General features: G+C 38.1%; 3 protein-coding genes across 4 annotated transcripts in view; 2 read left to right on the top strand and 1 right to left on the bottom strand.

The window, feature by feature from the left end:
* The window catches only part of cdh23 (cadherin-related 23), a 259,561-nt gene extending 245,396 nt beyond the window's left edge, over nt 1-14,165 (top strand). The window contains exons 51-68 of the mRNA XM_081350472.1: nt 7-126; nt 989-1,166; nt 1,513-1,724; nt 3,373-3,567; nt 3,709-3,822; nt 4,647-4,776; nt 5,581-5,844; nt 6,460-6,621; nt 6,708-6,964; nt 7,100-7,197; nt 7,684-7,804; nt 8,120-8,199; nt 8,438-8,478; nt 8,607-8,667; nt 9,233-9,362; nt 9,518-9,640; nt 9,991-10,101; nt 11,122-14,165. Of these exons, the coding sequence (XP_081206598.1) occupies nt 7-126; nt 989-1,166; nt 1,513-1,724; nt 3,373-3,567; nt 3,709-3,822; nt 4,647-4,776; nt 5,581-5,844; nt 6,460-6,621; nt 6,708-6,964; nt 7,100-7,197; nt 7,684-7,804; nt 8,120-8,199; nt 8,438-8,478; nt 8,607-8,667; nt 9,233-9,362; nt 9,518-9,640; nt 9,991-10,101; nt 11,122-11,460 (2,736 nt within the window). The 3' untranslated portion in view covers nt 11,461-14,165. The remainder of the gene's footprint in view (nt 1-6; nt 127-988; nt 1,167-1,512; nt 1,725-3,372; nt 3,568-3,708; nt 3,823-4,646; nt 4,777-5,580; nt 5,845-6,459; nt 6,622-6,707; nt 6,965-7,099; nt 7,198-7,683; nt 7,805-8,119; nt 8,200-8,437; nt 8,479-8,606; nt 8,668-9,232; nt 9,363-9,517; nt 9,641-9,990; nt 10,102-11,121) is intronic.
* Nucleotides 14,166-14,863: 698 nt separating this feature from the next.
* eif3s6ip (eukaryotic translation initiation factor 3, subunit 6 interacting protein) lies at nt 14,864-24,093 on the bottom strand. Its single transcript, XM_081350517.1, has 15 exons — nt 23,897-24,093; nt 23,655-23,697; nt 22,596-22,809; nt 22,434-22,513; nt 22,251-22,312; nt 22,040-22,109; nt 21,255-21,328; nt 20,452-20,623; nt 20,218-20,372; nt 19,073-19,243; nt 18,542-18,675; nt 17,804-17,977; nt 16,819-17,008; nt 15,272-15,352; nt 14,864-15,162 (listed from the first exon to the last, which is right to left on the bottom strand). The coding sequence occupies exons 1-15, from the start codon at nt 23,933-23,935 to the stop codon at nt 15,085-15,087; spliced, it is 1,737 nt and encodes a 578-aa protein (XP_081206643.1). The 5' UTR covers nt 23,936-24,093; the 3' UTR covers nt 14,864-15,084.
* Nucleotides 24,094-26,172: 2,079 nt separating this feature from the next.
* smoc2 (SPARC related modular calcium binding 2) overlaps nt 26,173-26,691 on the top strand; it is a 35,425-nt gene continuing 34,906 nt past the window's right edge. Inside the window, exon 1 of one of the 2 annotated variants that reach the window (XM_081350721.1) lies at nt 26,173-26,453. In XM_081350721.1, coding sequence (XP_081206847.1) covers nt 26,382-26,453 — 72 coding nt within the window. In that variant the 5' untranslated portion in view covers nt 26,173-26,381. The remainder of the gene's footprint in view (nt 26,454-26,691) is intronic. The other variant, XM_081350722.1, reaches the window with a different exon arrangement.

Consider the following 26,691-nt stretch of genomic DNA (forward strand, 5'->3'; position numbering starts at 1 on the left):
TATCAGGGTGACATCTACGTCCTGTCTGCCCTGGACAGAGAGACCAAAGACCGCTACACTCTCACAGCCTATGCCAGAGACAACCCTGGCGGCAGCCCCAACAACCGCAGAGAAAACTCCGTCCAGGTGTGGATGAGCTCCAAAAAATATGAAATTGAGCCCATTTGATTGCATCTAAAATCATTTGAATGCACTTCACATCACAATTATGACTTCCAAACACGAAAATAGAAACTTGGTTCTGACTCGATCTAGATCTGGCTCATTCAGACACAACCAGATTAATCTGTGTCATCCTCTCTGTATGGAATCTACATTCAAACAACCTGTTCTGCAAAACTGCTAAGACCAGTTGACCACAGGCACATAAAAGAAAAACCAAACATGGATAAAATCATTTGAGCAAGAGAGACCGTGACGCAGACAAGGCAGAGTGCACTTCACTTCCAGTTCCTGTTTAAGAAGGATATGAAGAGAGCATCAGCTGTACAAATGAAGTTTCACAAGATGTGAAGATCGTGGGTTGGCCGAGCGTTCAGCCCACACTTCCTCTATTCACTCTGATGGTACGAGGAAGTGGGAAGTATAGAAGCAAAACAAGCAGAAAATTAAAATACCATCAGCTGGTGCAAAGTACAATACAAACATTGCATAATACTTAGGAATTTTTTAAAGCCCCAAATGCAAGTATAATGCACCAAATCAGCCTTGGTCAGTCCAGTTGTGCAGTAACTTTTTGAGAACTGCATCATCATTATTCATTACATATGTTTGAAATCAAATTGTTGGTTTGCTGTTTCCCCAACCAGTGTTTAGATATCAAACGCTCTTGCACATGTTTGCATGTGCAAGTTTCAGTTTCATGTAAGCAGTTTTGCATGAGCTGACCTCAGAAACGTGGCAAAACAAACAAAACAGTTTTGTTGTGGTACTCCACCTTTAACACCTCTGTATCAGATCTCTGAACTTATGTTTCTGTATCTCTCAGGTGCAGCTGACAGTGATGGATGTAAATGACTTCCGTCCACGTTTCTCAGAAAGAGTCTTCACCACTAGTGTGTTTGAGAACGAGCCGGTTGGGACGTCGGTGATCACACTGAAGGCCACTGACCTTGATGAGGGCGAGAATGCATTACTTACCTACAGTCTACAGGGCCCTGGAGCGGGTACAACACACACTGGCATACAGAAATACACACACATGGGTTGCGCAATTGGCTCTCTTTTAATTAATGAGCTAGAGTTTGCCCACTGGATGTTGAAATGGAACTTGAATTGGAATGACAGAAAGAAGAATTTAACACATTAGTTCAAGACAACAACCAACTGAGCAAGAGTAGATCACTTCTTAGATGTTCCAACAAGACACATAAAATGTACAAATTACAGTGTCCCTTCTTGTTTTCTACCTTGATAACAAAGCAATTCAAATTCAGGAAATGAATTGGAAAGTAAAGGCAGTACAGTACAACTACAGCGTTTGATATGGTTGCTGATCTCTCTCTTTTACAGATGCGTTCTCTCTGGATCCTGACACTGGGCTGATTCGCTCCCTGCGGTTACTGCAGAGTTTTGAGAGGTTTAATCTGACAATGGTGGCGACCGATCATGGCAGACCTCCCCTCTGGGGCACCGCCAGTCTTCAGATCACCGTCATAGATGTCAATGACAACAGGCCTGTCTTTGTGCGGCCTGCCAATGGCACTATCATGCATATACTAGAGGTGTGTAACGGTGAAAAAACAATCACTCATTATTTTTATTACTAAAGCATATTGTCATTTCCTTATGTTTCCACCCACCTATTTTTATTCAAATTGTGGGTTATTGCATAAAAAAAACGCTGGATGGAAAGGGCCAGATGTGCAAAATTCTAAAAATGCACTCAATTGAGACGGAGTACAGACATGCACAGTAACTATAATGGAAACACATGTACTGAATAAATCTCTTTATGCGCAACAATAAGCTTACGTGGCTTTGCCTCAACTGAGGATGTGATTGGATAAATGGATAATTTAATTGCACAGCATCTCAAATATTGGTTTGATTATTCTGAAATGCCTGAGCCAGTCTTTCATCAGAATGATTTGGTATAATGACCTCTCAGAAGAGTCTCACACGATCGAGCTCCCAAACACCAGGCATCCGAACGCAAGATAAAATTACACCGTTTATTGAGTTTCATCTGTGCGCTCTGAGACGCAAGTCATTTCTGATGTAGGAAAAAAGAGCAACAGTGGCTTCCACGGATTGCAGCAACTTTAATTTTATTATAAATATTTTGTGCCAATTTCCCAGGAATTGACAGATTTGTTCTCTTGAAAACATGGGATGAAAACGCTGCTTTATTCGCAAATGTTTTATGTGATATTCCAATTTTGTGCATAATTTAAATTTGCGGCTTTTTAATAGAAACAGTATTGTAATTCAAGGCAAGGTTCCTCACTCATCTTACACAGTACAACTCAACCACTTTGATGTGTTCTCAGCTATTCCTTCTTTTGTATTCGTCATTGTCTTTCTCACATCCCAAGGTACATCATAGGAATATACTTTACATCTGACAGCCTGACTGAAAAGATCATGTTGCTAAATAGAGTGTGTCAAATTTAATTGTGTAGCCCAAGTGATGAAAACGACTCCAGTGTCTCAGAGGTGTTAGCCATAGTGTCATAGCAGATAGTATTTTAAGTACTTTTAAGAAAACTTCGTAAGTTCCGTTTAAAGTAAGTGCAATCTTCAAGACAATCTTTAAAACCCAGACTGTGGTGCATCTGAGATAGCATACTAAGTAGGTACTACATTTGAATTTGAACTTACTTTGCTACCGTAAATGTTATGTTCTATATAGTATGAATATAGGTACTATGAATGAAATTTGGATACACTACATCCTCCATGTTGTTACTGTCACGTTGTTACCAGTGTCAGTTGTATCGCTTCACTATCATTCATAAATCCTCTCCTGTGGCTTCATGGGATCCATCAGATGCACACTCCAGAATCTCGAAAACTCCTGTTTTTTGAATACTATGTATTTGGACATGTTACTCTTTTGGTGCATTGTTTTTCGCATACTACATAGTAGGGAAGTATTCAACTTCAGGTGCTGTGTTGGATTAGACTGAAAAGTACTAAACAGACCTTTTTATGCATCAAACAGAAAATATAAATTAAGAGATTCCCTGCTTGTGATTTGACTCAAATCTATACAGGGATGAGTTCTCACTGTTTAATACTTTGACCCAAATCTGTCACATGGAGGTCTGCCGTATTTGATGCCCCATATCTGGATTGTAAGAGATTGGATGGCCTATATTTGGCATGTATGAGTGAGCATTCTCTCATGTTTTGTGTGTGTGGATGCAGGAACAGCCTCCTGGGCTGGTGGTGTATGAAGTGTTCGCCACAGACGAGGATGAGGGGGTGAACGGAGAGGTCCGCTACAGCTTCCTTCAGACTGGAGCCGGAAACAGAGACTGGGAGAACTTCCATATTGATGCAGTGACGGGAGTGATCACCACTGCGGTTAAACTGGACAGAGAGAAACAAGCCCTGTACAGCGTGAGTCTTTCTTTTTAAACAAGGCCACTGAAAAAGATGCATTTTAATGACAAAATTCAGGACACAATTCAAAATATAAGATAAATGAAAACTGGTCATAAATGGTACAATAACTATTTAAATCTCTGTATTTGTGTGTAGCTTGTTGTGGTGGCGTATGACCTTGGACAGCCCGTCCCATATGAGACCATGCAGCCGCTACAGGTGGCTCTGTCTGACATCGATGACAATGAACCCGTCTTCCTTAAACCTCCGGTAATGTTTTGATTACTGTTTTTTTTCTCTCTAAAGATCACATATATTACTCTATTTTTTAAGTACAGACTGTAGGCCAGTTTAGGTGCAGTAGGCGATTTATAAGAAATTCTGTTGAAAGCACCACAACACACTTGTAGCCAATCATCAGGTCCACTCATGATGGGCAGGGGAGGAGAGAGAGTGAGCAAGAGGAAAGACTGTAGAAAGAGAGATGGCTGAGAGACATTACAAAAGAGAAAAGGTCAGAGGAATATCACTGGAAAAAGAAGGGTTATGATCAGGCAAGAGCTTTAGGACCCGTGTTAATATTAGAAAAGCTTTCCAGCGCTGGAGAGACCTAAGTGGGTAGACCTGAAAACAGATACAGAGAATGTGTTGCTTCTTCTCCATACCTGAGTGACATTGGTTTTGCTGTTTCTCAGAACTGAGATAGGCTGTTGTTGTAATGTTAGCTGTAGTAATGGGACAGTTTTGAGGGTCACTGTCTGTCTGGAGCTGCTGTCGACTAACTACCAATTCTTGCTCTTGTGTACTGTATGTTAATTTTTTGTTCTTCCTTGTCGTTCGTACATCATCTTTTCTTTATTTTTCACGTAGCATTATTTTGCTTCACTTCAGCTATGATAAAGACACATCCACTCTTGCATTGCATGTTCGTGCATTTTGTGGCCAGAGGGGTGTGTTTGTCTCAAATATCATCAGTTTCTCAGTTATTGCTTAATGCACCTTTAAGAACTTTTACATCATGAAATGTGATGTTTGGAAATTTTCTTACCACTTATTGCTTAAATCTTGACTTCTGTCTGTTGCGTGTATTTCAGAGAGGAAGTTTGCCGTATCAGTCTCTGTCGGTACCAGAGCACTCGCCTCCTGGGACTGTTGTGGGTAATGTGACGGGTGCAGTCGATGCAGACGAGGGCTCTAATGCTATCGTCTACTATTTCATTGCAGGTGCGGACACAACGTTAAAGCACAAAAATCATTATACCATGCTTATCCAATGTTAGGCTCCATTCAGGCAGTAGAAAAAGGAATTTTGGATCATCTGCAATGCCTGAATTAACATGTATCTGACAGTAATCTCTCTGCCGAACATATTAATATAAGAATATACATGAAGGTCAGTGAACCTAGGGCTCAAATAAACACTTTTACTTAACTACTGGAGGTCAAGACTCTTTCTTCATAGAACATTTCCGCCTGACGTTGCCAATAAATTCCTCAGTTTGCACAATTTCATTGCAACAGCAGAAGATGCTGAAATTCCGATTTCTGAGAAACTTCACTTGCAAACTTAGCAAAACAATGACTATGTTCAAAATAGAACACTAACCTACTACTATTACTATGTCTGCCATGTACAGTATGCAAAAGATCTGTATGCACTGGATACTCAGATGATCTACTGTAGTACATTTGTTAAACTATGTGCAATACATTAAAGCTTACTGTGCTGAATACTATCCTTCAATCCAGTGTGCTTGACATGACCTTCCATTTAAGCATGATAAATGAAGTGGACAAAATTATAGCAATGATTTTTTAATATCTTTATTAATTCATTATTTGATTGAACTGCCATTAAGATATTTTTGCACATTTGATAGTTTAGCAAAAGCCTTTTACTATTTAAAAGAATAGTAGGCCATGCGAAGTGTATACTGCACTGAATTCAGTGAATAGTAAGGTAGTATTCACTTCATACACAGCCAGTGTAAACGTTCCATTAACTGCATTACTAATGTTCTTCTCTAGGAGGCAATACCGAAGGAAACTTTGTTATGAGTGTGGCCGGGGTTTTACGTGTCAAGAAAGATCTGGATCGGGAAGAAATCCCAATGTATTCCATAATCGTTAAAGCTTCCAGTAACCGAAGCTGGACTCTTCTGAGAAGTCAAAGGTCACAGCGGGCCCAAATACTTGACCCGAGCCGTGATCCCACATTACAGGAAGTTAGAATCTTCCTTGAGGACATCAACGACCAGTCTCCAAGATTCACAAAGCTGGAGTACACTGCAGGTAACAGATTTGTTTTATTTTGATAATATTTTCTTTATTTAATTATTTTGATGTTAATAATTAATCTGTATGTATTATTTTATTTCAGTTTTCTGAGCACTGTTTTTAGATTGACTTAATGTTGGGCTTTCATTTATTTTGCATTAAATATTGTATTTTTATTTTTATTATTATTATTATGGTAGCACTTTATTTTACAGTCCTGTTCCCCATGTACAGTCCTATTACCCAGTTATTGTAATAACTTAAAATCTCATTAAAAGCATAAAAAGTGACCAAGACCTTCATATAACAAAAATAAAAATATATATTATTTATTAATTAAATAACATTTGCATTTATTTAATATTATTATTATTATTGTTATATAAATAATATTTTAATATATACTTATAAATACATATTTTAATATAAAGCAACCCCTGGGACACTCCCTATGGTATGTCCTAATTTATATATCTAGCAAACGTGTGTATGTGTAAGCTTATTTGTCTCTCTCTCTCTCTCTCTCTCTCTCTCTCTCTCTCTCTCTCTCTCTCTCTCTCTCTCTCTCTCTCTCTCTCTCTCTCTCTCTCTCTCTCTCTCTCTCTCTCTCTCTCTCTCTCTCTCTACCAGGTGTGGCTGCAGATGCTAAAGTTGGCTCTGATCTGATCCGGGTTCAAGCGATTGATAATGACATCGGCAACAACAGTCTTGTTCTTTATCACATTCTGTCCATTCGCTACATCAAACTGCATTCCAATGACTCTGAAGACATGGGCAACGTCTTCATCATCGGTCGGTGTGCTCTACATATTTCACATTTCTGTTGTAATGAATGGCATTTATTGGTGTTAGTTTTTGTGACTTTTCTTTCTTTTCAGGTGAGACTGATGGAATCATCCGAACGTTTGACCTGTTCATGGCGTATGATCCGGGTTATTTTGTGGTGGAGGTGCTGGCGAGAGATCTGGCAGGACACAGTGACGTGGCTCTGGTGGGCATTTACATTCTGAGAGATGACCAGCGGGTGAAAATCGTCATTAATGAGATACCGGAGCGTGTCCGGCTGTTTCAGGAGGAGTTTATAAACCTGCTCTCAAACATCACGGGAGCCATAGTCAACACTGATGACGTACAGGTATATGTATGTTTGTTCTGTCATTATTCATATTGTGAGAAATAAGATTACTCGCCAATCTGTACAAAGTTATATCCGATATTTCTCCTGTCATGGCCATGCAAATGAGTTAATTCAGATATTTCATTCCCATAGTTTCATGTGGATAAGAAGGGAAGAGTGAACTTTGCTCAAACTGATGTTCTGATTCATGTGGTCAACAAGCAGACAAACCGTATTCTGGATGTGGAAAAGTAAGAGTTATATACCAAACATGACCAATGCATGTCAATTAGTTGTTTCTTGAACTTTGTCCCAGGGGTTGCTTCTTATTAAAATAACATATTTTTAAAAGCAATTAAATAAAATATTATTTGTATAATAGATGGTTTCATAAATAGTATTAAATAATGTTTTAAATATTATTTTGTTGCATGGTCACATTCAAATTTCTTACCAGAGCGTTATCTTTTTTTAATGATTTTAATGAGATTTTGAGGTTGTTTTTAGATATTAGGTTTTTTTACCCTTGATCAAGATCCTGACTTTCATTTCTGCACTATGACAGTCCATCATAAAAATATTGTTAATTGCATGTTCAAAACTAAAAAATAAATAAATGTACTTCCATAGCAACATCCAAATACAGTGATGACTTCTTGCCTTGGAATACTCTCATCCACGGTTACTTCGATCCATTGAGGACGATTGATTCACTGAACTGATTTATTGGTTTTCAGGGTGATTCAAATGATCGATGAGAACATGGAGCAGTTGAGGAATCTGTTTAGAAACTACAACGTTTTGGACGTTCAGCCTGCCGTGACTGCACGCGCACCTGATGACCTCACCACCTTACAGGTGTGTGCGTGTGTGTGTATTTGTATTCAGTGTATTTGCTGTATCAAGAATACATTATACCCAGGGGCCGGTTGCATAAACCTCTAAGACTAGTCTTACAAGTTAGACATCAATTTATTTTCTTTAAGACGGTTCATAGCTTTTTTAAATCAGTTACATAAAAACGTAGATAAGCCTACTTTGATACCGAAAACTAAGACTGACTGCCCCTGACTAACTGCTAGTAGGTCATACTAGAACTTAAGACACTGTCTTAACATTATGGCTATGTTTATGCAAACGGCTGCAGAACGAACACCTCTTTATCTCTTCCAGATGGCCATTATCATCTTGGCAGTTTTACTCTTCCTTGCTGCCATGTTGTTTATCCTGATGAACTGGTATTACCGCACAGTGTGAGTATTTTAAGAACAGATTATGTCATGTATTACATTCTGAATGAACTGAGATTAGTCAGAGCACTTAACAATTGTTAGATTTTTTAGAGAAGGTGCATTAGATTCTCATTGAAAGAAGGAACACATAAGATCCTCTTCTGCCACTTGGCATGTTCACTCACTTCCTGTTGAGATAACTCATGTTATCTGTGGTTCTGTTATAAGCATTAAAGGTTTTGGTTTGTGTTTTAAACAGGCACAAAAGGAAGCTGAAGGCTATTGTTGCCGGCTCCACAGGTAAAATGCTGGGAATGTCCCATCCCTCCAATTGGAGGAAGCAGAGACTAATCCTCACACATGTTGAAGTTGGATAAATATGGCTTTGTGTTAGTGTTGTTGTTACTGTAATCTCTCTCTATCTGCAGGAAATCAGGGGTTGATGGATATTCTGGATATGCCGAACACTAACAAGTACACGTTTGAAGGGTGAGTCAGCGATAGAACGATGTTGGTGATGTGAGCCTTTTTATGTAGCCGCTTTTCCTACCATCAGGCCAAACCGTTCTTTGCTTAAACATTCCATTCCGTGCCGATCCGGTACAGCCATTACAGATATGGTTTCATTTTCCACTGTCGGGCTGATAACGGAGCTCTTTGGAATGTAATACAAATCTGTCAGTCTTTGCATCGGTAACACAAGAGTTTACAGATGGTATGAGAAGTAAATAGCGACTGCGTTATGGAGGATGATCAGGTATTTTTAAAAATTGTATTATTAACTATTAACTTATTTACTTCGCAAAATAGCACGCTTGGCCTGCTACAGAGAAATGACCAATCCTACCAGCACAATTCTACCAGCACAGTTCAGCGTGGTTAGACAACTGTGCTGAGAATATATGTTAGCAGGGCTCCAGACTGCTAAAATAGTCACATGTGTGACAAAACATAAAATACACTTACTGTATGTGACAACATTCAAATATTTAAAAATAAAGAGTTGGTTATTATCTGTATCACAATGCTTCTCTTTCTCTGTATGTGTTTATAGAGCGAATCCAGTGTGGCTGGATCCTTTCTGCAGGAATCTGGAGTTAGCTGCACAGGCGGAGCATGAGGATGATCTTCCTGAAGACCTGAGTGACATCGCCGACCTCTGGAACAGCCCGGCTCGCACACACGTAACTCGCACACAGAAACACTGTCAGAATCATGCCACGTCACAAGAACATAAACCTTCTCTTTGTAAAGTACGGAACTGATATCTTGCCTTTGTAGAGCCTAAATTGACATCTTGACTTTATAGGGTACTGAATATATTTCTTTTCTTCCATAGGGTACATTTGGACGTGAGCCTCAGGCCTCTAAACCAGAGGATGACAGATATCTACGAGCTGCTATTCAGGAGTATGACAACATTGCCAAACTAGGGCAAATCATGAGAGAGGGACCCATCAAGGTTAGAACACGCACTACAAATCTAACATCTAACTCAAGAGTTTCTGATAAAGCTGTTAAGGCTGGAGTACATAAACAAGGCCAACCAAATGAAACAAACATGAACAAACAGAAGATGGGATCATCATAGAGCTTCAGTGCTTTTTGAAGCCTGATTCATAGACACAAACTCATACGATAACATATTTCAAATGCATTTTGAGTTTAGAATCGCCATTTATGGTGTTATTTTGTCAAAAATTGTGCGACCCTTAAGCATAATGTGAAGTGAGATCATGTTCTGAATGAATTCTTAATGAGTTAGGATTTAGTTCATAAGACACCACATGACCAATGCTGCCATCCAATCAGGGCTCGCTACTCAATGTGGTTCTGGATGACTACCTGAGACTCAAAAAGCTGTTTGCTGCTCGTCTGGTCACCAAGTCAACAAGCCACGGTGACCAATCATCAGTCACAGAGGTGGGCGGTGTGACAGGGTGCTGTATTTGCTCTTCTTCTACACCCCTCTTACTCACTGCTGGCTGACTGTCTCCACCCTGTCCTATCAATAGAAACCCTGGGTTCTTCTGCTGTCCAGAGAGATCTGTGTTCTCCACACCGAGTCATGTGACCCTGCTAATGTTTCCCAGGCTGTTTCACAGCCTGCTTACTTGCTCTTCACTGCTTCACTGATGTGTTTGCTGCTCTCACTTGGTGTTTCCGCTAAAACTGCTGTAAAGTCGTGAGTTTTTCTGTTGTTAATATTTTTCTTCTTCTTCCTTACCTTTTCTTGAATCCATTGTCTACCAATCTATAATTCATTGCATCAATCTATTATTTAATCCATATCATCATTTATCTACTGTGTTATTTCATCCATTCTTCATTCTATCCACCCATCATTCATCCATTTAACCATCCATGCATCTACTAATCCATAATTTCACGCATTCATCTATGATTGCATCTGTCCATAATTCCATCCCACCATTCATACATTCATCCATTCAAAATTGCATCCATCATTCATTCTATCCTCCCATCATTCGTCCATCCACCAATCCATAAATCCATTCAATGATCCATCATTCCATCCATGTTTTTCTATTTACCCATCATGTGTCCATCTATTAATTTATGCATCTACCAATCAATAATCCCACACGAATTCATCCATTCATCATTGTATCTTTAATTCCTTCTATCCATCCATCATGCATCCATCCACCAATCTGTAAATTCATTCAATCATCTATCAACCAATCAACCCATTAATCCATGCTTTCATGTTTGCATCTATAATTTCATCACACCCTACATGCATTCATCACTCTAATATTGCATCCATCCATTCCTCATTTTATCCATCATTCCTTCCATCCATCAACCAACCAACCCATCCATCCATCATATACATCTATCTATAATTCCATGCCACCATGCATGCATTCATCACTCTAATATTGCATCATTTCATCCATCCATGTTCTCCTCTCTCAGCTGATCCAAAGTGACCTGGATGATGAGGACGATGAGCGCATTGGTGTCGGGGGTCGAGGAACCCTTCGCTTCAAGCACAAGCTCCCGATCGAGCTCAGGGGTCCTGACGGGGTGCACGCGGTTCACGGCAGCACGGGCACGCTTTTGACCTCTGACCTCAACAGCCTGCCTGAAGACGACCAGCGGGCTCTGGCACGCTCCCTTGAAGCTTTGCACGCAGACGGCGGACTGTATGCCGAACGCAACGCCCGAACAGAATCCGCTAAATCAACACCTTTACACAGAAACAAGGGCAGCGACACTCTGTCCGAGAGTCCGTTAGAGATCACAGAGTTATGACTAGCCGAGGCCTCGCTGGTCTGAGAAAACAACAGGGTGCACGCCACTCCTGGCTCTTTGTTTTCCTGAGGTTTGTAAGGGCCAGGTGTGAGGAGGTGTAGATGTGTGTGTAGACCGGGAACGACCTAAACAAGGGCAGTTTATCTTGTCTGGGCTAGTCAAAGAGTCACTAAGACTTTAACCACACACACTCAAACTACACCATGAGAAACGAATGCACTCTCAGACCAGTGGAAGGCCGAACACGGACACTAGTTTTTATTTAGTTACTTTTTCATATTTGAAAGGGGCACCAGTGAATAACGTGGTGATGTTTGTATAATGAACAATTTGAACTGCTTATGAGAGTACTATATCTCTAGGGCTTTTCACATCACAATTAACCCGGGGTTAAGCCACATTTCACACTTGTAAGTTGGAAAAGTGTTTAACTGAAGCCAGAACAGGGTCAGTACTGTATATTGCAGTGCCAGGGGTATATAGTGTGAAACAGTGTCGTTATAGTAATTATTGAGGAGTTTAGCAACAAACAACCAATCGTAAATTAAATCATTCAAATATTCATATGGTCGCCGGAAGTATCTTTTTACACTGTTTAGTAGAAAAGTTGATATTTAAAAATGTTGAACGGTGATGGTAAACATGTTAACTGGAGAGATTAAGAAACAGTATTATTTTATTGATTTTTTATGTGTTTTTTTTTATCTATAATATATTTCTGAAGACTTAAAGGTGAGGTGTTCAAGTTCACAAAGCAGAATGGCAAAAATGTTCACTGTTTTGGTGCAGGCATCCCAAACAGTTCCCCTGTCTGCCATTGGTTGAAAAATGGCGCACGCTGTTAGCTTAGCTAATATTGCCTTGTCTTTTCAAGGGATCTAACCTACAATGTTCTATTTAGACACATTACAAGGGTTCCGCCAGTAGTGGGCACTCGTGCAACAGAAGCAATGACGTACATCCGAGTGAACGAGATGGAAGTTAGCGAGGGAAGGACATCAAAAATTTGGACTTAAATGCAGCCACTGTACCCATTCCTCAAAATACAGATGGTGTCACAGTGTTTTCCAAGTAGTAGTGCTATCATGTAAATATTCTGACATGTGGTACTCAAGCTGAACTCATCAAAATAACTTCCCCTCCCTCTTGCAGCAACATCTCTTCTCTTCTCTGATGTCGTGTTTACTGGCGCGAGGCGCGTGTTTACTCGTGTGAGTTACGACCTGTCCACCAATAGCAAACCACAACCATCCAATCAATTCCCCATAGTCAAAATCAAGTCCCGCCTGTCATTTCTTCTGGTTTGAGAAGCCATTTCACTAGGATATACATGTCATAAAAGAGAAGAAGACTATGCCATCTTTAAACATTTCCAAAAATGACACTTTAACTATAAGACAAACAGTGGGTTTTAGATACGGATGCACCGATATGAACATTTTGGCCGATGCTGATAACTGATAATTCTTTATATTTGAAAGCTGATAACCGATATGTTAGCCGATAAAACTAAATCCAAATTTTTATATAGTTTTTGAGAGCCTTATTTCAAGAAGTCTCACCATTAAAAGCCATGTCCCAAGAGCACAATTATAGTCTATATGACAGCACATGTTGCACATAACTGATTATTCTTTTTTGAAGTGATTCCAATCATATTTCAAGCAGTTCAAAACCATCATGGCGAACAGTGCGCATCTGAAGAGTCTCAGCTGAAGGAAATAATACATTTTCTATCGGCTTTAATATATCGGCCAAATTTTCTTATTGGGCCGATAATGATAACATTAAAAATGACCATAAATAGGCTGATACCGATATGTGGCCGATATATGCGATGTGTGCTGTTCTTGTCTGATCAATGTTATTAACAATGTGAATACATTTTTTAGCCTGGGTTAACAGTTAAGTGTGAAAAGCCCATCTCCTATAAAAAGGAAAAGACCACAAGGAAATGGACTGTACTGCAAGCTGCTCTGTACCGATGTCCTTTACAGACCGGATTTAAGACTTTACAGAAATCACCTAATGAACTTTGTTTCACATTTTGAACTGTCTGAAAAAAGTGTAATCTGCATAAAAAAAAAAAAAAAAAAGGACAAAAAGACGTTTCATGGACCAATGAGGAAACCCAGTCAGCAGACCTAACACTGTTTCCACTTGAACTTACTGAGGCCGGAGGTTTGTGTCTGGTCAAGTGAACCGCAAAGAAAAAAGAAAAAAAATCATTTTGTTTTTGCTTGAACTGAGGGACTTGTCATGTGTTATGGTTTTAATAAACACGGCAGTGTTTCACTTGTAGTGCTTGTAAGGTTCATGAGATGCCATAACTCAATTTGAACTTTTTAAAAAAAGTCAACCTGTTAAAATATGACAGAACACTGCCACTTAAGAGGGGGGGAAATACCATGTTTTTATTTTATTTGACTTTTTTGATATATAAAAATAAAGAATATAAAAGATATTTTTGGAAAAGAAAATGCTGACCTACCAAACAGTTGAGTGTAAATGGTTGTATTTAAGTGTATTTATTTTTCAATATTTTATACCAGATTATTTGAGACGTGTGTGTTGTATGGCATTATTTTTTTATAGGCCCTATTCCCCCTTTTTTTGTAAATTTTTTTTGTCATATTGTCTAAGCGTTGAGGCTGTGGATGGAAAATCTTTGTGGATCCTGTTTGAATAAAGGAAATATGCAGTTTTGCCTCAAGGTCCTGAAGATGATGATAACATATTGACCAAAGCAACAGTCGTCACAAGGACGGCATTCCTTTACGTATTGAAGCCCAGCAGGATATTAAAGTGTAAAGTGGCCCTTACATGATGCACACGCTGCACTGACAAAATGAATTTTCTCAGACTAGTTCATATTGGCTAGTGTAGGCTATTAAAATCTGGAAAAGTTAAAAGATTAAAACATCCAGATTCCTACTGTTGTCACAGTGCAAGATATATTTTGTTGTATAGGAATCTATTGTCAGCCCAAAGCCCAAAGAAAATTTCATTTTTATGATCCTGCCTTACTATATTAATAGATTCTACTGCCATCTTCTGGCAGTAATAAGCGTGCACATATGCTTGAAATCAAAATGGACTATTGTTATTTTTTATATTAATTTTTATCAGTGTACCTAATGTTCACCCATTATCTTTAATCAAAATAGCATCAGGTGCTTTCAAGACCTTTTTTTTTTTTAATGCCAGTCAAATACAAACAAACATGACAATAATGTTTATTGTACATTAGTAATGACTTTACAGCCTAATCACGAAACTTGGGTACGCTGTAAATCTTCTGAAGTTATTCAATGTGATAATTTATGCATAATTACCATAACTGTTTCAGGTCCACTATATGTAATATGAAAACTCAAAAAAACAAAAACACTCCAAACTAGAGTTCAGCCACATCAAACTTTATTGACTTAGAAAAAAGCATTAGAAAGACTTCCAACAGCTTTGCTTGTTTTTGACACACCAGAGCGTGTCAGTGAAGCTGAGTGGGATGGTATTATAGTTCAGAAATGGTCTCCGACTGGTTCAGTTGAGAAGTCTGGGTCGGCCTGTGATTGATGGATATCACACTTCTAATTAGTTGAGAAACTTCTGATAGGATCTGCATTATGTGGCTCGTGATGTGGAGCTGGTCGTAGCCGAGGTGCCGGATGCCAGAGGCATTTTCTTCAGCGTCCGGTTAAGCTACAGAACATGAAAAGGCAAAATGTTAAATACAACAAAACATTATACATTTCCTTTTGCAATTAGTTTATGTAAGAGTATGTAAGTTTGAAAAATAATTGAAGTGTACCTCCTCAAACTTGTGGATCTGTCGGATAAAGAAATCTCCATAGCGACGGGCAACCTTGGTGTCTGCAATATGGATCATATCCTGATGGAAGACAATGTGATCTTTTTTTAGTCCACTCACAAAGATCATTATTTCATCAGTGAAAACATTCAGAATGAAAATATATTTGCTATAGATCTTTAAGACTTTTAGATCTTCAAGTTGTTTGAGATATTTCAAGATCATATCATAGAGAAACATCCAGCCAATTAAAGGCCCACTGAAATGCGCAGGATTATTCAGTGTGTTGACGTAATTTCCACTGAAACAGGAAGACAGGGCGGGAAGACAGTTCCTTTTATAAAGGAACACTCCACCGTTTTTTGAAATAGGGCTTATTCACATTCTTTCCTACATTTAGATAGGTGGGCAAATGCATTTTTGTCTCAGTGCATGCATTGTTTTAGTTTGACAGGGTCGGCGCTAGCTTAGCTTAGCATAATGAATGGAATCCTTTGTTGCCAGCTAGCATGTCCTGAGTAAAAGTGATATAAAAAAAAAAAAAAACTAATTACTTCTTGTGGCCTGCGTATTCACAACAAGTACAAATAGCGATGTAGATTAACACTAGGTGATTTCCTAGGCAGATATTGACTTATATATTAAGGACTATATTAGGGGGAAGCACAGGCGAAGCACTGCTACTTGGGTGTGATATCTCTGCGCCTAAGTAGCTGTGCTTCGCCTGTGCTTCCCCCTAATATAGTCCCAAGTCAATATCTGCATAGGAAATCGCCTAGTGTTAATCTGCATCACTATTTGTACTCGTTGTGAATACGCAGGCCACAAGAAGTAATTAGGTGGTTTTATTTTTTTTTTATATCACTTTTACTCAGGACATGCTAGCTGGCAACAAAGGATTCCATTCATTATGCTAAGCTAAGCTAGCGCCGACCCTGTCAAACTAAAACAATGCATGCACTGAGACAAAAATGCATTTGCCCACCTATCTAAATGTAGGAAAGAATGTGAATAAGCCCTATTTAAAAAAACGGTGGAGTGTTCCTTTAAAATAGCCAATAGCGTTTTGTTTATATGACAGCTCGGCCGGAGCCGTTGAGCTCGGTAAAGCCGCAGTTTCCTCCCAATCTCTTCCATATCGCTTTAAAATACAGCATTCTGTGCAGAATTTAAATGGGTCCGATACGTCTTCTGGTCTGCGTCGACTCGCGCGATTCTAGAGAGCATTTGATTAGACAGAAAATCTTATTTCTTCTAAATGTAAATTGTGTCAGTTCTGGAGCACACTAGCTTATAGACAGCAAGGTTAACATATTCATACTAAAGCCAAACAACTTCACTTTTGATTTCATGGGGACTTAAAATATTTAAAAAATTGTAATAAAACAATTTGGAAAAAAAATATTTACCGTATAAATGTCCAGTATGTAAAATAAATAATTAAAAGCTAAAATTGAAATGAAAACTTAACTTTGCGTTTTTGTCTTTAAACTAGAACTGCCTGAGTCAACACACACAAACACACACACACACACACACACACACACCTTGTCGATGTAAAAGTCGACCTCAGATGCAGACTGAAACTCTCCGTCCAGAGCAGAGATGCCACTGGTCCACACCAAGTTCTTCATCTTGTGTTTGAAGACCAGCAGCTGGATCCGGAACTCCTGCTCAGACATGTCCAGGAATCCGGCCAGTTTGGCCACTGGCATAGTGGTGTAGAGCTTCAGGAAACTGAGAGAAACACACGGGTCAGCGGAGGAGTTTTATAACAACCAACATCCTCCAGCTGCAAATATGGCTGGGCAATAGAATTCTAGATAAATTCAAGCTGATGCTGGGTAGATTTGAAAAAAAAAAATTAGAAGCTAAAATATAAGATATATAAATAGAATTTAAGGTATTAAGATATTTACGGAATGCTTTTAGAATAGAATAATTTTTAATCACCAATGTAACAAAACACAGGAACAGGGAACCTAATGTTCAAATAAAAAGCACATTTAAGTATTACACAATATTCACAATAGGGGCTTTGCACCAGAGGACAATTTCTATAGTTCCTAGAACTACTGGTGGAAGTACCCGGTTTTTGGCGTGTTTGCACCACAGGAACTAGGAACGATTTTAGTTCAAGGAACTTGTTTTTGGGGAACTAAATTATCTCTCCTACTTCAGAGTAGGGTCTAACCCAGCACAATAACAACTACCAGTGACACAAGTGTACATTGACTGTCCAAACGCGATCTGCGTCCTCTATCCCCCAGCTGTGGATGTCTGTAAACGTCACGCTTAACCGGTCCGAATGCAACCAGGAAAATGGTCCTGGGGGGAAATTAGCTGTTTGGGAACCGCCCTGGTGGATAGTTCCTAAAACTGAGTTCCTAGAGCTATGTGGTGCAAAAGCCCCTAATGTTTCTAAATTATAAATATACCATGAATATCTGCTAATTCCAGGACCAGACACAGCATATAATTCTTGTTCCTCCAGACACAACTGGCGTAATCGTGAAATAAAGGGTGTTGTACCTGCGGATGGTGGAGAGCTGCGCCTGCTGCTGCACCTCCTCTGCAAACACTTTGAGCTGCTGCTGGAATGGCTCTTTGTGGTAATTTGGATTAACGTTATCATAGTTTGGAACTACAGGTGACAGGAACTTGGGGCAGGCAAAACTGAACAACTCCTCAAACACCTGTAGATCTCTGAACAAGAGGGGGAAACAATCAGAACTGTTTAGATGCCGTGTATATTACAGATACACATGTATGTGTGTAATTCTTTAATACTTTTATTCAGTAATATAATAAATTCATCAACTGACAGTAAAGACATTTATAATGTCTTTATAAATTAAAACAAATAATTTCTCTATCAAATAAATGAAAAAAATAAAATAATAATCATGGTTTCCACAAAAACATTAAGCAGCACAACTGTTTTCAACATTGATAATATTCATAAATGTTTCTTGAGCAGCAAATCAGCATGAGAATGATGATCTGAAGGATCATGTGACACTGAGGAATGCTGAAAATTCAGCTTTGATCACAGGAATAAAATTACATTTTAAAATAAATTAAAATAGAAAAGTATTATTTTATAAATATTTTCACAATATTACTGTTAATATTACGGCAAACAAGTCAAATAGATGCAGCCTTGAAGAGCATTAAAGACTTAATTCAAAAACATGGAAAAAATCGTACCAATCACAAATATGTAGTATATAAATATAACTTTAATAGATAATGTGTTTGCGTTCTTACCCTTTCTGCATGCGGAGCATCTTGTCTCCGTATTTCTCGCGGAGCTGTGTGTGAATGCTCTCGTCGATGCGCATGGGGTACATGGTGAGAGCGATGGCCAGCAGTCCGTGCATCTGCTCGTTCTGTTTATTAATCTGAGCATCACACAATACATGATTTAGATTAAATATCACACCATTATGACAGCATATAATAGATAGTACAGCAGAACGCAACCAATTCAATCTCAAGTATAACACCAGGAATAATAATGCACAAACATCAGGACTGGCTCATGAGATTTTACCCAGTCTCACACACACACACACACACACACACACACACACACACACACACACACACACACACACACACACACACACACAAAAAAAAATGCAGCACCTTTAAGATGTTAACCAGCTATTTTACAGTAAATAAAATACTATAATACATTGCTTTTTTGTTTTATTTAAATCAGCATACAACATAATGAAGCAGTACAACAAAAATTATGCAAATGGAACAAATACTTTTGATTTTAAATTCACTGACCATCTCATATTTGTAGGTGGTTCTCTGGAACATGTTTCTGGTCCTCTGAATGTAGAGCAGGATGTTGGCGAAGACACGGATGGCGTCCTGATAGCGTCTCATCATCAGATACGCGAACCCCACATAGTAGTAGGTGGTGATCTGACACTCAGGCACGCGTGAATACATGCTCTGAAACACAACATGAACAACATTATCATACTGACACATAAAACTACCAGACATCCATAGACAGTGCCAGTGCTGCTGGACAGGGTTATCATCATTCACTAAAACTACAACTATTAAAAACATTTCTGATCATTTAAATAAAGCTCATATAAATAAGTATTAGTTGAAAAACTTAAAAATATTGCCTTGACAATAAACTGAAATAAGTTTAAGTTGAAGCATTAAAATTATTACCTGAAAATAAACAACTAAAACTGAACAAATGGAAATAAAAATAATTAAACCTACATAATATAAAAAAAATATATAAAAAAAAACGAATAGAATGCATATAACCAAATTGCTAAACATTTTACTGAAATTAACATCTAATAGTATAAAAATAAAAGCTAATACATACAGAGCCAGGACATGGTGGTGAAAAAAAAAATTAAAAAATGAGATGGGAGGAAAAATTATATTTCGCAAAACATTTCCATTCCCCCGAGAAATTGCGTTTTTCTTGCAAACTTTTTTTCTCGTATAATTTTTCTCCCATCACCATTTCCCTTTAGGCTGTGTAAACTAAAAATATGAACAAAACTATGATAAACTCAAGGGTATGTTTTCATGAAAACCATGTACTAAAAATGTAGTTTTTCCTTTGCGTTTTTTCACGTACAGACGACGTTGTCAAAACAATCCCAGTACAAATTGAGTCGCAAAAACAACAAAAAACGCTGTATTCTGCTGCCAGGCCAGTAGTTGGCGATGGCGCTTTGTAAAGAAAAACTATGCACCTATAGACTGAACACGTGATACGCATGCACATGACGTCACCGTTTTCACAAATTCGTGTTTTTGTAGTTTACACAGAGATGATAACGGTCTCGTTTTCAAAAGTTTGTGTTTTAAGGCCCCCAAAAAACGGTTGTGTAAATGGCCCCTTAAATAAAAAAAACTAAAGTAACACGGGTGCTGGGCTGTTTTATTACCTTCTTGTTGAGTTCGATGTTCTCAAGGACTTTGATGGCCTGATAGTAATCGCCCAGCAGAGAGTGAAGCCTCAGTAAACCCACCAGACTGAAATAACCCAACATCTTATAGAGCGAGTGACGGCCGTATTCTCCAGCCACTGACTCAGGGTCACCTGTAACAGAGACACCAGCGTCACACTGAGATCTGGATAAAGAAGCAGGTGTGTGTGAGGGCCGGCTGACGTCTTTCACCTCCGCTGGTGTACACCTCCAGCTGACGGTTGATGTTGCTCTTGTCCACCAGAGAGTGAAGAACATTCAGCACGCTGTGAACGTTCCAGATCTTGGGATTGTTCCTCAGGAATTCAATCTCTTCTTCTGATTTCTTGGCAGTCTTACAGCGATACTGACTGAATGACTGGAACTGCAAAACAGAGACAGAGAGAAATGTTAAAGGGGTCATCGGATGCCCATTTTCAACAAGTTGTTATGATTCTTTAGGGTCTTCATGTAAAGTTTGTAACATAATTTGGTTAAAATTCTTCAGTGGTTGTGTAAAACAACACCCTTTTACCTCCTCAAAAACAACTCTGTTCACAGCGACCCGTTTCGGTGCATGTCTCTTTAAATGATAATGAGCAACTGCTCACCCCACCCCTCTCTTCCATGGGGCGTGTCGACACAAGACACATATAGAGCTTACTTGGCGGACAGTATACAAATGGCTGAGGGCGAAAATATGCTAATAAGGGACAGTCCGTCAGCTGTCGTGGGCGGAGCATTAGCAATATGACATCATATTCCTCAGAAAATCCAAACGACTTGATTATTGAGAGTATAAAAAAAAAGGAGTGAATGGATTTTTTTTCATTGTATGGTGGTTGTGTCCACACACTGCAAAGACATTTATATGCTAACAACATATACAAGTGAATTTTGCATCCGATGACCCCTTTAAGAGATATAAAGCTTTTCACTTTTCCATGAACACATCAGTAACACAGAGGGCTTTTGAGGACCAACAGTCTCCTTAACCACAGGCGCTTCGCTCTTACCTGGTAAATGAACTCATCGATGATGTCCCACAGCCACTGGTTAGGAAGCTCCAGAGGTGCCGGTCCATCAGCATCTGAGAACAATACACCACATTAAATGTGCTGATGTAAAACAAGCTCATATTTAAACCTACTCAAACTCAGGATCTATGACGATATGAATTAAACAATATTCAACATACACTACCGTTTAAAAGTTTGGAGTCTGTATGATTCTGTAATGTTTCTGAAAACAGTGGCTTACAAAGGCTGCATTTATTTGAACAATAATACAATCAAAAAATAATATTGTGAACTATACTCTAATTTAAAATAAGTTTTTTATTTTAATATATTTAAAAACATATTCCTGTGATGGCAAAGCTGAATTTTCAGCAGCCAAATTCTGTTTAAAGAAACATTAGAACACTTTTGTATCATTACAAATGTCTTTAAATGTCAATGTAACTGTCCTTGCTGAATAAAATAAATGTTTTACTGACCCCAACAATTTGAGTGGTAGTTTATATGGAAAACAGCAGATATTGATAGATTTTTTTAAATTAATTATTAAAATTAATCATTAATTTAACAGACCACACATCAAGACATATTAGCTATATAACTCAATATTTATGTTTACTGCAAAAATAAGCCAGTAAAAATCTACCATTTAAAAATACATTGTTTAGGAAATTGAATGGCCAAATAAAATGATTGCAATGCTGCTTAATTTTATATCATCACACATGTCTGAAATATCACCCAAACCATATTCCATCACATGTACTGGTGTTTGGACTCACTGAGGATGTAGTTGAAGAGGTTGCAGTAATTATAATAGGACTCAAACCTCTGGTCGAGAGTTGGACCTCCCTACAGATGAGAAGACACATGACAAGAGCTGAAGCTTAATCTAGGGCTTCAGTATATATATATGTATATTTTTGGGTATTTTGGTACACAAGAATTTTCTTGACTATAACACTAACAAGACAGATGAGCAAACACACTCACGCTGACTTTGGCGTAGATGTGCCTGTAGTACAGCTCCTTGTAAAGGATCAAGAAAACTGCATCTGTAACAGACAAAACAACATTTGCAAGTCAGCAAAAAAAAAAAAAAACGTACATCATCAAACTGTTCACCAAGTTAAGAGCTTCGGATTCCTGGATACCGCAAAAATCTAATTCACTCACCATTACCAACCAGGGAAGCGATGGCTTCTGCCTCAGGCCATGGAGACGTCTTAAAGAAGCGTTCTGTAAGCTTATTCCAGCTGAAATCAAATCAAATATGATGATACATCAAGATTTCCCTGCATACATCAGAACAGTCCACGTAACCGTACGGCTGCGTACCTGTTCTCATAAACATCCTGGATCTCGTAGATCTTCTGCTCAATGCTCTCGCTGGACACACGGTTGGCCTGCAGCTCGTAAACCTTCTGATCGATCAGGTCTGAGATGGTTTTATGAAAATATTGCAGGAAGTTCTTGATGACCTCAGGGATCACATGGTACGTCTGCTGGTGCTCATACTGACGTTCAAAAGCCAGGTCGGCTTTAGGGTCGCCTGCAGAAGACACATTCTTTATATAGCCATCTAGGTAATCAATCTGTTCAAAAGCTTTATTGAGGTGGTAAAAAGTTTCGGATTGGTAAGATTTTTAATCACCAAGGCTGAATCCAAAAAAATTGTACACTACTGTTTTCAACATTGATAATAATAATAATAATGTTTTTTGAGCATCAAATCCACATATTAGAATGATTTCCAAAGGACACTGAAGACTGGAGTAATGACGCTGAAAATTCAGCTTTAAATCACAAGAATAAATTACATTTTAAAATATATAAAAATAGAAAACAGTTATTTTAAATTAATAATATTTATAGTTTTTTATTTAAATTATATATATATATATATATATATATATATATATATATATATATATATATATATATTAGGGCTGTCAAAAGATTAATCGCGATTAATCGCATCCAAAATAAAAGTTTGTGTTTACATAATATATGTGTGTGTACCGTGTATAATTATTTTGTATATAGAAATACACACACATGCATGTATATATTTAAGAAATATTTGCATACATATACTGTATATATTTATATATAATTTATATTATATATAAATATATTTTTTTATATATATAAATTACACATTTTTCTTAAATATATACAAGCATGTGTGTGTATTTATATATACAAATTTAATTATACACAGTACACACACATATATAATTTAAACAAACTTTTATTTTGGATGCGATTAATCTTTTGACAGCCCTAATATATATATATGTGAGTGTGTGTGTGTGTGTGTGTGTGTGTGTGTGTGTGTGTGTTGTTTGTTTTTGTCTTTATCTGTCATCTGTATAACGTTAAGCAGATACTTACCGGTGTGATAGTCATAATCAGTGGGGTAGGAATAAGGGTCATACTGCAGACAAAAAGAGAGAGTTTACAAAATTATTAATCTGACGTTAACATTAAGATGCAGGGTGAGGGCGAAGTTTGCAATAAACAAAGAGAATGAAACTTTGGTGTGATCGCGATGCTCCATTGATTAAGATCAATACACGCTAACGTTACACGCTTTAATCTCTTAAACACGCTCTCGTGTCAAAACAGTCACTCACGTTAACCTCTTCCTCTTCATTCGGGGCCGGGAAAGACATGATGAACGTTTATTCCTCTAGTTGGAGTTTAATTCGTTAATAAACCTATAAACTCCACAGCTGCCGCAAAGCACGCGCGGAGGAGAGAGAGGAAGTCCACTGCACATACTTCCGGTGACGCACCCGCAGCGCACAAAGCATTGTGGGCCAGTGGCGGAATCATTTTTCGTAAACTTTCAGATTTCAAGTGTTAAATTAGAAACGTCTGATTGGTTAATCCTGACCAGTTGCATAAACTACTAGTCTTACAAGTTAGTCATCCAATTATTTGCTGTAATACTGTTCAATATTTTTCAGTCAGTTTGGCTACATAAAAACGTAGATTGATCTCATTTGATACCGAAAAGTAAGACTGATTATGCTACCCCTAACCTACTGATAGCTGGTCATACTAGTTCTTAAGGCAACTGGTTTGGACTAAACCTATTTTACAAGATATTTTCTATGGTGAATGTTCACTGATATCTAGCTGCATTATCATAATGTGTCCAGTAGATGTCCAGATGTTCCTATAAAAGAGCAGCATTCACTTCGAATCTGATTTATTTCATGGCTGTTTTTTTTTATTATTATTATTATATGGCTTTTATAATGAGGTTTTTCGTCAGCTCACAAGATAAGTAATGAAACACCATGGGTAAATGTGATTTTGTCTACAACAATCACTATCTCTATAGTGTTGGCTATACTGAAGATCTGATGATTTTAATGAGTGAGTTCATGCTTCACTGAGCACTGCTGAACACGAGAGGCAAAAATAGAACGTGTGCCCTTTGAATTAACAATAAATAAGTGAGGTTTTGAAATCCCACATGTGTAGTTCTGTCTCTGCAGTCGTGGGAATGGAGGCTGTTATGAGTTTCAATAACTGCTGCCATATGTCTACTTATTTGGCTTGAAAAAGAGAATAGGAGAAAAGCGGTTCAAAGTGTTTTGAATTATTTAAGCCACTCTGGCATGTCAGTGCAAACAAGCCAAAGTGTTTAAAAAATAAAAACACAATAAGATGATGATGATGATGGCTTTCAAGTCTGAGTCTGCAGTTATTATTAATAGAGATGCTGCTGCTGAGGGGGATGATTTACTGTGGATGAAAAGAGTAAATGAACATACATTTTTTTAAACATCATCACTAATGGTTAATAGATCATGTGTTCATCATGCACATCCAAATATTCAGAAATGCTATGATTATTTATTTTATGTTTCTATCTATCTATCTATCTATCTATCTATCTATCTATCTATCTATCTATCTATCTATCTATCTATCTATCTATCCATCCATCCATCCATCCATCCATCCATCCATCCATCCATCTATCCATCTATCCATCTATCCATCAATCTATCAATCAATCTATCTATCTATCTATCTATCTATCTATCTATCTATCTATCTATCTATCTATCTATCCATCCATCCATCCATCCATCCATCCATCCATCTATCCATCTATCCATCAATCTATCAATCAATCAATCTATCTATCTATCTATCTATCTATCTATCTATCTATCTATCTATCTATCTATCTATCTATCTATCTATCTATCTATCTATCTATATGTATGTCTGTCTATCTAGCCTTTACAGTCAAACCAAATAATGTTCAGACACCATATATAATTTTTGATTTTTTTGTTATAGAAAAAATAATAGTGGGTGCAGGACACTAGTTCATTTATGTAAGTTAGGATAGCAAGGTGTCAGAATAGATTTTGATTTGACTATATATATCTATATAGGCCTATCTACATGTGTACTTACAGTGTACCTAAGAAAGTACTGGGTAATATAACTATACATGGGTTAGATAGGTTTAGGGGTAGGTTCGGGTTAGTACCTAGTTATTACCCAGTTATTGCAATTACTATAAGTACATAGTATGTGCATGGGGAACAGGACTGTAAAATAAAGGGATATATATATATATATATAAACCAGTACAGCTTATTACTTCTTCCCAAACAGAGAGTGATTTACATGTGTTGTTGAGAAGACAGAACCCCCTACCAGCATCTGTAAGAGATTCCGCCCAAACTCACCTCCCGACTACAGCACGGGCATCCGATAAACACACACACACACACACACACACACACACACACACACACACACACACACACACACACACACACACACACACACACACACACACACACACACACACACACACACACACAGAGCGAGTGAAAGAGAAAGAGAGAGAGTCACAGACAGCACAGGCACTTGAGCAGAGGAGAGCGTCAAGACAGTCCAAACCGAGCGCTTCACTTCATACGCACAGAGAAAACACACAGAGCACAACCCGCAGCAGCACTATACAGAACACACTGCAAGAGCGGTGAAGGCACGGGATTTAAGGAATTAAGCTTCACTTTGGAGACTCGATCGTGTCTGAACAGAGTTTTGTGGATTTGGTGCGTCTGGAGAGCTGTGAGGATGCGCGTCTCGGTCCTGCTGCTGCTCTGCGCTCTTTACGCAGGAGACGCGCACAAACTGTCCGCGCTCACGGTGGGTCGCCACACTTTATACTCTCTCACATTCACATAGTTTATTGTACAACTATGAATAGTCTGTATAAGAAAATATGTTTTATAAGATTTCTGACTGTTTTAATGGTCTTTAACTGTTTACATGTTTTGTGTTGTCATCATATTAATAATAGATCTGGAAATAGACGTTATAAATATTAGTAGTAGTATTATCAGTACAATACTAATAATATGAGGCTCATTTTCTTTTTACACTT

This window comes from Scardinius erythrophthalmus (genome assembly GCF_964197995.2).
Source record: "Scardinius erythrophthalmus genome assembly, chromosome: 21".
Lineage (NCBI taxonomy): Eukaryota > Metazoa > Chordata > Actinopteri > Cypriniformes > Leuciscidae > Scardinius > Scardinius erythrophthalmus.

Bases quoted from the DNA above. Each gene is read 5' to 3' on its own strand.
- eif3s6ip (XM_081350517.1), bottom strand. From the start codon at position 23,935: ATGTCTTTCCCGGCCCCGAATGAAGAGGAAGAGGTTAAC. The intron at 20,624-21,254 runs GTAAGAGCGAAG...TCTGTTTTGCAG, and splicing joins TCGATGAGTTCATTTACCAG to TTCCAGTCATTCAGTCAGTA. The intron at 15,353-16,818 runs GTGTGTGTGTGT...GTCTTCCATCAG, and splicing joins TCGACTTTTACATCGACAAG to GATATGATCCATATTGCAGA.